Genomic DNA, 13,481 nt, shown 5'->3' on the forward strand with positions numbered 1-13,481 from the left:
GTGCTCCTAGCTACGCATGCCCATGGCTGAGCGTGCTCCTGGCTAAGTATGCCCCTGGCTGCAGGTGTCCCTGGCTGCGTGTGCTCCTGACTAAGCCTGCTCCTAGCTGCACGTGCACCTGGCTGAGCATGTCCCTGGCTGAGCATGTCCCTGGCTCTGTATGCTCCTGGCTGATCCTGCTGCTAGCTGCAGGTGCCCCTGGCTTGCGTGCCCTTGGCTGAGCATGCTCCTAGCTGCACATGTCCCTGGCTGAGTGTGCTCCTGGCTGATCCTGCTCCTGGCTGCAGGTACCCTTGGCTGAGCGTGCTCCTAGCTGCGCGTTCCCCTGGCTGAGCATACCCCTGGCTGAGTGTGCTCCTGGCTGATCCTGCTGCTAGCTGCAGGTGCCCTTGGCTGATCCTGCTCCCAGGTGCACGTGCCACTAGCTGCGCGTGCCCCTGGCTATGCGTGCCCTTGGCTGAGCATGCTCCTAGCTGCACGTGCCCCTGGCTGATCCTGCTCCTAGCTGCAGGTGCCCTTGGCTGAGCGTGCTCCTAGCTGCACGTGCCCGTCTGAGCATGCCACTGGTTGCGCGTGTTCCAGGTTGAGCGGGGTATGTGTTCCATAGGAAGCGCAGGCTCTGTAGCATGTTTTCTGCTCACTCCGTACTCTTGAGTTGTGTGCGCACCTGTGTTCTGACCTGTCCACTATCAGGGGAGACAGAGCAATCGGTAGGGTATGAGGAGCAGGACCACCACAAATCTGGCTTTAAATAATAGAGCAATAAAATATGAAAAAAAATATTTAAAAAGGTTTAGTTAACTCTTTACAACTTTCCAGGCAAAAATGTCGGATCCCTGTAGATCTTAGATTGATCTGCCCGGATCCTCAGGATAATTTCAGTATGGTATTCAGTGCTGAAGGATGGACGTCTGCGGCCTGTAAAGCTTCCCACAGACCTTGCACTGTCGCTTTCCGTCCACTTTGCTGCTTCCATTTGATTAACCCTTCCATTGCTTGTGAGTGCACACAGTAAGGATGCTGTGCTTTACATTTGTAGAGGTCCACATGATCCAGTCCTAGATAGCCAAGTACTTTTTCCCATTCGGCACCCAGATGATCTGCCAAAATGCTGAGCTGTTTATCGCTGGGGCAGATGTCTTTGATGTTATGAGGCAGATCGGATGTTTTTCCTACCAAACTTTCTTTGCATATTTCCTCTAATTTATTATGGATCCATGGAAATTCAGATAAGGATGCTAAAAAAACATCAAATGCCTTAGGCCCTCGGGTAGGAAGAACATCCAGCAGCTTCATGGCCCGTCTCTGACTAGTGGCCTGCGAGGTAATCTCCTCAAGTTGCTCACTTGTGATGACACCTTCCTGGAACAAGTACTGAGGCACCAGTCCCTCAGCCAGTCCTTGCGAGCAGAGGTCCAGCCGCATCCTCCGGAGAACGTCCCGATGTGTAGGATCCATCGTGTAGTACAGATCCTGTAGGACTACAAGCAGAATTTTCATTACTTACGCATGCTCAGTATGAGGGGGTCGTATGTTCACACAAACACATTATTTGTATTTGTCCGTGTGGAGAACAGACAGTACATAGCCCTAACGTTAGCCGTTATATCAGTGCACATGGGCCATCTTCTCACACCGACCTAAACTCCATGAGAAAACAAATCCAGCATGCGCTAATCTGATTCATGGACCAGCTTCAGGTAATGGCAGACGGAGGCATAGTCACAGGCTGTGTGAACATGGCCTTACTGGAAAACATGTGATGTGTCTACACACCACTGATAACTCCCAACGCCACAACCACAAATAAAATACATCTGAAGCTACACGCGCCATAATCAGTCAAGAACTTCAGCCAAACCAGGAATTACATTACGGAACAGGTTCTGAGCAATTTATTAACATGTAATGCTTCACTCACAGCGCCAATGCTACAGCCCCCCCCCACACACAATAAATAGGGGTCTCCTGAGCCTCCCATACAAAGGAACACTTGGCCCAGCGCTCCCTTCTCTATGATCAAGCCACGGCCACACTCCCGAACACGTGATACCATTCTTTCTGTAACTGCCCCGTCGCGCATGCTCAGCTCTGAACCGGCCTCACACAGCGGTGGTATTAACACTTACTTCTAAGGCTACGTTCACATTTGCGTTGCGTCAGGCGCAGCTGCGGCGACGCATGCGTCATGCGCCCCTATATTTAACATGGGGGGCGCATGGACATGCGTTGTGCTGCGTTTTGTGATGCATGCGTTTTTTTGGCGCAAGCATCAGGACGCAGAGGACGCAGCAAGTTGCATTTTTTGTGCGTCAAGAAACATGCCAAAAAAGGACGCATGCGTCACAAAACAATGCGTTTTGCATGCGTTGTGCGTTGCGTCGCCGACGCAACGCCCAACAAAGCAAATGTGAACGTAGCCTAACATCAGCAACTGGAGCTCACTTGCCCGGTATTAGAGTAGGGCAATTTCCAAGGCCTTCTTCCTTCAAGCCCAGTGCTGCTCTGATAATATAGATTCTGCATTATCAGTGCACTTACTGAGGTTACAACTGAAGCAGGACTTTTTGTAACATAACAGTCATGGGACTGTCAGGAATATATATATATTTGATTGTCTATAATCACGCACACTGAGCTCTGCTACATCCATTAAAGCTGAGCACAGACACACTGAGGGCTTTCCGACCCCCCCTTCCTCCCAACTCTTGCTCCCTGCTGACAATACAACTGTAACATGAAACTCCAGTGTAGGACTCTGTCCACCCTCCCTCTCGTATGCAGGAGTGTGCAGAAAATTGTCCTTTGTCTGAAACCATGTGCTTTTGTTCATGTACAAACTTAATAGTAAGGCATAACTTGACCCCAATTAGTGATAGAGATATGAAAGTTATATATTTGGTAGGTGCATCGGCCAGGCCATCAGACAGTGTGTTTTCCAATTTCCTGTACCCTTGGTATCCGAGAAAAGAATTACTGCTTACTCGCGGTGCATAGCCAGGTCATGTTTGGTCTTAATAGAGTGCTAGTCGTAAAACAAGGTCAATGGTAATTCCGTCATCACTATATGAGGTTGCATCCTGGAGCTACGGTGGATATGAATGTTCCATAACTCTGAGTCCCTCTGAGAAAGTAGGAGTGCATTCCATAGCTTTGCCCACTCAGTGATATCACGATCAAGACCGTCGGTATAAGACCGTGAGAGCTCATTATTCACTAGCCTTTGACCAGGAAGCTAGCTGAGAGATGCTCTGTACTGCATTTTGATGTATCGCCCCTCCCCGGCACCGCATGTTCTGCTATGAAATGACATAAGGAACTGTGTTTTTTCAACTTTAATCCCTTTTTATTTGTAATTGTTTGTACATACGATACTTTTCTTCTTTTATAATATTCTTTTACCCTTTTGTAAACACTGCCTACCTTTTTGGAGTAAAATATATAAACTTACTAGCTTTGTTCCTCCTTGCTCTATAACGTATTGTCACATCCTCTGAAGTGAATTACGCTACTAATTGGGGTTGGTTCTGGCCCCGTTATTAATTATGAAATTGGAGCTGGTGGCAGCTGATTTGTCCTGCGTGTTTGGTAAACCTGGTAGCGACAGACGGCATTGATATTGTTCCCGCCTGAGTGGCAGTAGTTATATTGCCCTCACTGCAGCGTGCCCAATAGCCAGTACATAGCAGGCAGCCCTTCTGGCGACTAATTATCCTAGGTGCAGTACCCCGACTGACCTGAGGGTAAGGAGGGGCCAGAGAGCTGCAAGGTCCAAACCGGAATTGGGAAGTGGGATATAGATAAATCCATTTCAGAAGTAACCAGGGGTAACCAAACAACCCCGGTTTGTGACAAATTGGTGTGAGTGGTGGGGATGATAAAGGTATCTTCCCCGTAATTCGTGACAGGGACCATGATGTCACCAAAATTCATTTATCCTGCTGGATCCTAGAGGAGCTAAAGAGGGGGAGACAGGCTCCAAAGTCCTCTGTAATGTGTGTGTGTACATGCTGTGTATATTTGTGTATCTGCTGTATGTATACATGTGTGTACTTGCTGTGTATATACTTGTGTGTATGTGCTTTATGTGTTGTGAACTCTATTTTTGGGCTCCCTCTAGTGGTCACAAGCGGTACTGTGTAGTGTTGTCTTTCTGCAGGTTGGCAGCATCAGCTGGTTCGTTATCCTTGGCTGGTTTCCTATTTAGCTCACCTGGATACTCAGTTCCTTGCCTGCTATCAATGTATTCAGTGCTCTTCAGATTCCTTGTGACTACCTTGCTCCCAGTCTCTCCAAGACAAGCTAAGTTTTTGTTTGTTCATTTTTTGATTATCAGCATTCATCATGTTTCTTGTCCAGCTTGCTAAAATGTGATTTCCTCGCTTGCTGGTTGCTCTAGGGGACTGAGTTTCTCCCCCCACACCGTTAGTTGGTGCGGGGGTTTTGGAAATCTCAGTGTGGATATTTTGTAAGGGTTTTTTACTGACCGCACAGACCCCTTTTCTATTTTCTGCTATCTAGTATTAGTGGGCCTCATTTGCTGAATCTGCTTTTACCCCTGTGTATGTGCCTTCCTCTTACCTCACCGATATTATTTGTTGGGGGCTTCTATATCTTTGGGGATTATTTCTCTGGAGGCAAGTGAGGTCTTTCTCTCTCTCTAGGGGTAGTTAGTTCCTCAGGCTGGCTCGAGACGTCTAGGATTTTAGGCACGTTCACCGGCTACTTCTAGTGTGTTTGGATAGGTTCAGATTTGCGGTCAGTCCAGTTTGCCACCTCCCTAGAGCTTGTCCTATGTTTGTTACTTAGCTGGAGTAATTTGTGATCCTCAACCACTAAGGATCATAACATTTATGTATATACATGTGTGTATGTGCTGTGTACAGGCTCGGAGTGGCCCACCGGAGAACTGGAGGATTCTCCCGTGGGCCCAGGCACTGACACCTGCTGGCATACTGGCCAGCAGCTGCCTAGGGCCCCACTGCTCCAGAGGCCCCCAGCCAGTGGGTATGGGGCCCCTGAGTCAAGAGGGCCCTCCCTGTGCCAGCGTAGCAGCAGCTGGAGACAGGATCCTGTCCCCGCTGCTAAAGCAAAATGAATATTCACGCTTCCCCACACCCCTATGGGCGTGGAGAGGCGTGAATACCATTTCTCTTTAATAGCAGACAGCGTTAGCCGCAGGCTGCAGCTAACACTGCCCACATTTAAAGCCCCACCACCGCAGCGCACACAGCACCACACACATACACACATGCAGGCACACAGAGCAGCTCACCTCCCGGCGTCCTGCTTCCTGTCTAAGACAGCCCAGCTGGATTACGTCATCATCCAGCGTGCTGTCTCAGACAGAAAGCTTCCAGTGAGGAAGAGGCTGCTGGGATGAGCTGCTGCTGCAGGGAGGTGAGCTGTGCTGTGTGCCTGCGTGTGTGTGCCTGCGTGCGTGTGCCTGTGTAAGTGTGTCTGTGCCTGAGTGTGTATGTGTGTGTGTGTGTGATGAGCTGCTGTGAGGTGTGTGTGTGGTGGTGAAGGACAATATTGGTGAGGGGAGACGATGGAGGTGATAGGCAATGATGTTGGTGGCGGGGAGACAATGATGGAGGTGATGGGCAATGATGGAGGTGATGGGCAATGATAGTGGTTGGGGAGGCAATGATGGAGGTGATGGGCAATGATGGTGGGAAAGCAATGATGGAGGTGATGGGCAATGATGGTGGTGGGAGAGGCAATGATGGAGGTGGGAGAGGCAATGATGGAGGTGATGGGCAATGATGGAGGTGATGGGCAATCAGGGCTGTGGAGTCGGTAAGCCACAGTTGCGACTCCGACTCCTGGATTTTATCAGGTTCCGACTCCGACTCTGACTCCTTCATAAATGGCCAATTCGTAACAATAAATTTACTGTTGTAAAATATTAACATCGTGCTTATTCAGTTTTTCACCATCATATAAGTAATCAGACCACTTAGACCAAAAACTATATTTATTAGAATACAATTAGAATATAGCACATAACTTTTATAAACTTTTCTAAACTCTTGTAAGTAAATATGCAATAAACACTGTTATGCAGTTAAGAAGAAATCTATACATTTGTCCTCAGAAAAAGTATTGCCTCTGTCAGATCCTCCTTCATGGATGCCCTCAAATCTGATCTAATTATTTTGAGAGCAGAGAACAACCTCTCTACACTAACTTGGGTTGGTGGCAAAGCAGTAACCACTTGGGCAACATCTCTGACAATGTCAGGATACAGAGGAATCGCTTGTGGCACTGTTATTTTTGATGAACAGTCAAATTTCTCAATTTCTTTTAGTGCACATGAAAAATTCTGCTGAAATGTACTGGCTGTGTTCTTTGATGGGGATGACTCTTCTATGCGGGAACGCTTTGCACGGTCCTTGTGATCCAAATATTTTTCGAAATTAAATTCTTCATCAGTTGATGAGGGTGAAGATGTGGCAGGATGACCAAATTCTTCTTGTTCCTCCTGACTGTTCTGCAACCCTTTCATCCTTACTGCTATTTCAAACAGAGCTTCTTTTCCTTTAGTTAGTTGTTGATCATCTAGAAGAATCCGATGCATTGGGTCTACATAAACAGCTGCCAAAAGAATGTTATTTTGTAATAGTAGCTCCTCAGCGTCAGTTGAGGGTTAGCCATGTCTACAAGAAAGGTTTTCAGTTCAACCAACCAAGCGCTGAATCATTAAGTACTGCCCCATCGTGTGGCTTGATCAATAATTGCCCCTTTTCCAGCACGTCTCTTCAAAATTGAGTCAACTTTAGGGGTTCTGGCAACAGTAGCCAATTTTCTCACCTTGCCAATCAGTGCAGCAGCATGTCCTTCTTGCAGACTGTCTCTTATAGCCAGCTGTAGCGTATGCACAACACAGCGCATGTGATGAATGAAAGAACGTATTGACACAGTTTCAACAAGATCATCTAAACTATTCATCTGAAGCAACTTCAGTTTGCTCCTCAGTTACAATACTGTGTTCCTCTATTTCAAACATTTCTGTGTCTGTGGACCCAGAATGTTCTTCTAGCTGTTGGTCACCATCGTTACTCTCATTCATTAGCTTAATAGTACTTATCATATTTGAAGCATTGTCAGTTACGACAGAAAGAACTCGCTCTTTTTTAAGTTCATAGTCTTGCAGAACTTTTTCCACCAAGACCTGGAGAAACTCACTGGTGTGATGAGCTTTGGTGTCTTTTACTGCCAATGTCTTGGTAACTATTTCATTTTTGTCACAAACAAATCAGACATTGATGGCAAAATAGTTCACTCTGTGATGTGTGCAGGCATCCATTTTAAGAAACAGAAAGCGTCCCTTGAGAATTTTTTTAAGTTCTTCCTTTTGTTTAAAAGCTTCTTCGATTACTAATTTTATAATACTCTCTCTCCAGAGAAACACCAAGCTTGCGGGCCATTTCCCCATTCAGACACATAAAAGCTGGTAGTGAAAATAATGAAATAGGCACACTATCCTTTACAACATGCTCTATGATCTGTTTTTTAAATGTATCTACTGTCATTGTCACAGTAACTTTGTCACTGACAAAATATCTTGCAACTGATGGCTGCAAAGTTCTCTGCTCCTTTGTTTGGCTGGAAGAGCTGGGCACTGGTTCATTGGTTTGGATGCAGTCTTTCTCATCCACTGCTTTCAGTACTTCTGGATGAAAGTGCTGTAAATGTCTCTTTAGATTAGAAGCTCTGGTAGGAGCATTTTTATCTTTGCCTGAATATGCACTGATCTTGGCTTCACAGCATTTGTTTTCGTCTGGATAATTTGTCATACACTGACAGACATAATGTTTTCTATCTTGAGTGATGGTGAAATGTTGAAATACAGCTGATTTAATGTGACGCTTCTTTGATATTCTCAGGTTTTTAATTCTGCATTAACAATCCAAATGACAATTAAAAAACAATTGTACAAAATTATTGCCAGGTCGTACAACTGATATAGTGGTCAGTAATACTGTTATTCCTCATGTACTCAGAGTTAACTGATGCAAAGTTTGTTGAAAGGATAATACTTCTTACAGTCTTCCTCTTCTGAGTAGCAGCTGTGAGATGCTTGGAAGAGACACACCTAGTAAACATCTAGTCTAGAGGAGGAGCTTTATTACTAAGAATTTGCAACACATTTTCACTTTCATTTTCATACATTGTAAGTAGGGGGGTTGGGGCACCATGAGGTTAACCAAGTATAAGATTAGATAAGGGCAGCGGAGAACATAAAAAAATATATAAAATTCATATGAAAGTTCAATTATGAAATATTAATACATTTTTTTAAAGCTGGAGTCGGTACATTTCTACCGACTCTGACTCCAACCAAAACTAACTCAGACTCCGACTCCACAGCCCTGTAGGCAATGATGGTGGGGAGGCAATGATGGCGGTGATGGGCAATGATGGGGTGGGGCAGGCAATGATGGAGGTGATGGACAATGATGGAGGTGATAGGCAATGGAGTGATAGGCAATGGAGGTGATGGGCAATGATGGTGGGGAGGCAATGATGGAGGTGATGGGCAATGATGGTGGTGGGGCAGGCAATGATGGAGGTGATGGACAATGATGGAGGTGATAGGCAATGGAGTGATAGGCAACGGAGGTGATGGACAAGGATGGTGGGGGAGGCAATGATGGAGGTGATGGGCAATGATGGAGGTGATAAGCAATGGAGGTGATAGGCAATGAGGGTGGGGAGCCAATGATGGAGGTGATGGGCAATGATGGTGGTGGGGGAGGCAATAATGGAGGTGATGGACAATGATGAAGGTGATGGGCAATGATGGTGGGGTGGGGAGGCAATGATGGAGGTGATGGGCAATGATGGTGGAGGGGGGAGGCAATGATGGAGGTGATTGGCAATGTTGGTGGTGGGAGGCAATGATGGAGGTGATTGGCAATGTTGGTGGTGGGAGGCAATGATGGAGGTGATGAAATGGGCAATGCTGGTGGTGGGGGGAGGCAATGATGGTGGGGGGAGGCAATGATGGAGGTGATGAAATTAACAATGATGGTGGGGAGGAGGCAATGATGCAGGTGGTGGAATGGGCAGTGATGGAGGTGGTGGGGGAGAATGATAGGGGTGGAGGGGGAGAAGACAATAATGGAGGTGGTGATGAGGACAATGATGGTGTGGAGAGGGACTGTGTTATACTTTATGAGGGGGCTACATTATATTCTGTGGGGGGACTGCATTATTCTCAGGGGACTACACTACATTATATTATGGGGGGCTTGTTGTGAATTCCGCTCTTGGGCTCCCTCCGGGGGTTGTAAGTAGCACTTTTGTGAATTCTGCTCTTGGGCTCCCTCCTGTGGTTTTGAGTGGTATAGCTGCTTCTTGGATTTAGCTTTACCAGCTGCTTCCACTGATCGTCTTTCTGGCTCGGCTATTTTAGTCTGGCCCTAGCCCTCAATCAATGCCAGTTGTCAATTGTTCCTGCTTGGAGCCACTGCTCTTTTGGATTTCCCTGACACTCTGTCCAGTTCAGCAAAGATAAGTCCTTGCTTGTCCTTTTGCAGTCCATTTGTTGTGGACTTTATTGTTCAGAACATTCTATGTTTTGCTCATTTGTCCAGCTTATCAGTATGGATCTATTTAGCTAAGCTGGAAGCTCTGGGCTGCAGATTTTGCCCTCCACACCTTTAGTCAGGTGTGGAGATTTTTGCATATCTCTGCGGTGGACTTTTTCTAGTTTTTATTACTGACCGCACAGTGTTCTTTCCTTACTATGTATATAGCTAGAAGTGGCCTCCTTTGCTAAATCTTGTTTCATACTACGTATGTCATTTCCTTCTCCTCTCACAGTCAATATTTGTGGGGGGCTATCCTATCCTTTGGGGATTTTCTCTGAGGCAAGATAGCTTTCCTGTTTCTACCTTTAGGGGTAGCTAGTTCTCCGGCTGTGACGAGGTGTCCAGGGAGTGACAGGAACATCCCACGGCTACTTCTACTGTTGTGTTAAGATCAGGAACTGCGGTCTGTATAGTTACCACCTGCTCAGAGCTAGTCGCATGTCGCTCCTAAATTACCAGTCCATAACAGTACAACTGGCTAAAAATGAGTTGAATGCATCTCAAAAGAAGGAAAAGAAAAAGAGTTCTGAGCCATTTTTTTTTCTTTAGTCTGTTTTGTCTTTTTCCTTCCTCTTAATCTCTGGGTGGATTTGGGCGCGGACATGGATGTTCAGGGTCTGTTTTCTCGTGTGGATCAGCTTGCTGCAAGAGTTCAGAGTATCCAAGATTATGTTGTTCAGACTCCAGCCTTAGAGCCTAGAATTCCTACTCCAGATTTGTTTTACGGGGATAGATCTAAGTTTTTGAACTTTAAAAATAACTGCAAATTGTTTTTTGCTCTGAAACCCCGTTCCTCTGGTGACCCCACTCAGCAAGTTAAAAGTTATTTCTCTGCAGCGTGGTGACCCTCAGGACTGGGCATTCTCCCTTGAGTCAGGGGATCCGGCATTGCTTAATGTAGATGCATTTTTTCAATCGCTCGGACTATTGTATGACGAACCTAACTCTGTGGATCATGCGGAAAAAACCTTGTTGGCTCTGTGCCAGGGTCAGGAAGCGGCAGAATTATACTGCCAGAAATTTAGAAAATGGTCTGTGCTCACTAAATGGAATGAGGACGCTCTGGCAGCAATTTTCAGAAAGGGTCTTTCTGAAGCCCTTAAAGATGTTATGGTGGGGTTCCCCACGCCAGTTGGTCTGAGTGAATCTATGTCTCTAGCCATTCAGATCGATCGGCGCCTGCGTGAGCACAAAGTGGTGCACCATATGGCAGCATCCTCTGAGCGGACTCCTGAGCCTAAGCAATGTGATAGGATTCTGACTAGAGTGGAACAGAGGGGATACAGACGTCAGAATGGGCTGTGTTTTTACTGTGGTGATTCAGCTCATACTATCTCTGATTGCCCTAAGCGTATTAAGAGGGTCGCTAGATCTGTTACCATTAGTACTATACAGCCTAAGTTTCTCCTGTCTGTGACCCTGATTTGCTCATTGTCATCTTTCTCTGTCATGGCATTTGTGGATTCAGGCGCTGCCCTGAACTTAATGGACTTAGAATTCGCCAGGCGCTGTGGTTTTTCTTTGCAGCCTTTGCAGAGCCCTATTCCTTTGAGGGGTATTGATGCTACACCGTTGGCCAAGAATAAACCTCAGTATTGGACTCAGTTGACTATGTGCATGGCTCCAGCACATCAGGAAGATTGTCGTTTTCTGGTGTTGCATAATTTACATGATGTTGTTGTACTGGGTTTTCCATAGTTACAAGTACACAATCCAGTGTTGGATTGGAAATCGATGTCTGTGACTAGTTGGGGTTGTCAAGGGGTACATAGTGACATTCCTTTAATGTCAATTTCCTCTTCTGATGTTCCTGAATTTTTGTCAGATTTCCAGGATGTATTCGATGAGCCCAAGTCCAGTTCCCTTCCTCCACATAGGGACTGTGATTGTGCTATTGACTTGATTCCAGGCTCTAAGTTCCCTAAGGGCCGACTTTTCAACCTGTCTGTGCCAGAACATACCGCTATGCGGAGCTATGTTAAGGAGTCCTTGGAGAAGGGGCATATTCGGCCGTCTTCGTCACCATTGGTGTTGTGAAATTGGATTCTGGGCTCCCCCGGTGGCCACTTGTGGAATTGAACTTGTGTGCATCATCCTCTCTGTTCACCTGCTCCTATCAGGATGTGGGAGTCGCTATATAACCTTGCTCCTCTGTCAGTTTCTTGCCGGTCAACAATGTAATCAGAAGCCTTCTGTGCTTGTTCCTGCTACTAGACAACTCCCAGCTAAGTTGGACTTTTGTCCTTGTGTGTTTTTGCATTTTGTTCCTGTTCACAGCTGCTGTTTCGTTACTGTGTCTGGAAAGCTCTTGTGATCGGAAATTGCCACTCTGGTGTTATGAGTTAATGCTAGAGTCTTAAAGGAATTTCTGGATGGTGTTTTGATAGGGTTTTCTGCTGACCATGAAAGTGTCCTTTCTGTCTTCCTGCTATCTAGAAAGCGGACCTCGATTTTGCTAAACCTATTTTCATACTACGTTTGTCATTTCATCTAAAATCACCGCCAATATATGTGGGGGCCTCTGTCTGCCTTTTGGGAAAATTTCTCTAGAGGTGAGCCAGGACTGTCTTTTCCTCTGCTAGGATTAGGTAGTTCTCCGGCTGGCGCTGGGCATCTAGGGTTAAAAAACGTAGGCATGCTACCCGGCCACTTCTAGTTGTGCGGCAGGTTTAGTTCATGGTCAGTATAGTTTCCATCTTCCAAGAGCTAGTTCTCATATATGCTGGGCTATGTTCTCTCGCCATTGAGAATCATGACAGTTTGACCGGCCCAAAAAAGGGTTAAATTACTGGCTGAGAAAGGAGAGAAAAAAGAAGTCTGCTACAATTTTTTTTTTTTTTTTCCTCTAGTTCTGAGTGTGCTCTTGGGGTTCAGGGGATTTCTTTCTTGGGATACATTTTTTCCCCCTCTTCCATCGAGATGGATCCTGTCAAGGTTCAGGCTATTGGTGATTGGACGCAACCCTCTTCTCTTGGGAGTCTTCAGAGGTTTTTGGGCTTTGCTAACTTTTATCGTCGATTTATTGCTGGTTTTTCTGATGTTGTAAAACCATTGACTGATTTGACTAAGAAGGGTGCTGATGTTGCTGATTGGTCCCCTGATGCTGTGGAGGCCTTTCGGGAGCTCAAGCGCCGCTTTTCTTCCGCCCCAGTGTTGCGTCAGCCTGATGTTGCTCTTCCTTTTCAGGTTGAGGTCGACGCTTCTGAAATCGGAGCTGGGGCGGTGTTGTCGCAGAGAAGTTCCGACTGCTCCGTGATGAGACCTTGTGCTTTTTTTTCCCGTAAATTTTCGCCCGCCGAGCGGAATTATGATATTGGGAATCGGGAGCTTTTGGCCATGAAGTGGGCTTTTGAGGAGTGGCGTCACTGGCTTGAGGGGGCCAGACATCAGGTGGTGGTATTGACTGACCACAAAAATTTAATTTACCTTGAGTCTGCCAGGCGCCTGAATCCTAGACAGGCGCGCTGGTCGTTGTTTTTCTCTCGGTTTAATTTTGTGGTGTCGTACCTACCGGGTTCTAAGAATGTTAAGGCGGATGCCCTTTCTAGGAGTTTTGAGCCTGACTCCCCTGGTAATTCTGAGCCCACAGGTATCCTTAAAGATGGAGTGATATTGTCTGCCGTTTCTCCAGACCTGCGGCGGGCCTTGCAGGAGTTTCAGGCGGATAGACCTGATCGTTGCCCACCTGGTAGACTGTTTGTTCCTGATGATTGGACCAGTAGAGTCATCTCTGAGGTTCATTCTTCTGCGTTGGCAGGTCATCCTGGAATCTTTGGTACCAGGGATTTGGTGGCAAGGTCCTTCTGGTGGCCTTCCCTGTCACGAGATGTGCGAGGCTTTGTGCAGTCTTGTGACGTTTGTGCTCGGGCCAAGCCTTGT

The 13,481-nt window shown here is 46.5% G+C and overlaps 1 protein-coding gene across 3 annotated transcripts in view; it reads right to left on the reverse strand.

Annotated features, from left to right (window-relative positions):
- Positions 1–725: 725 nt before the first annotated feature.
- The window catches only part of LOC143806300 (death domain-containing protein CRADD-like), an 89,299-nt gene continuing 76,543 nt past the window's right edge, over positions 726–13,481 (reverse strand). For all 3 annotated transcript variants that reach the window (XM_077286539.1, XM_077286541.1, XM_077286540.1), the window contains exon 2: positions 726–1,481. In XM_077286539.1, the coding sequence (XP_077142654.1) occupies positions 868–1,481 (614 nt within the window). In that variant the 3' untranslated portion in view covers positions 726–867. The remainder of the gene's footprint in view (positions 1,482–13,481) is intronic.

The sequence above is a fragment of the Ranitomeya variabilis genome, chromosome 2 (genome assembly GCF_051348905.1).
Source record: "Ranitomeya variabilis isolate aRanVar5 chromosome 2, aRanVar5.hap1, whole genome shotgun sequence".
In the NCBI taxonomy this organism is placed as follows: Eukaryota; Metazoa; Chordata; class Amphibia; order Anura; family Dendrobatidae; genus Ranitomeya; species Ranitomeya variabilis.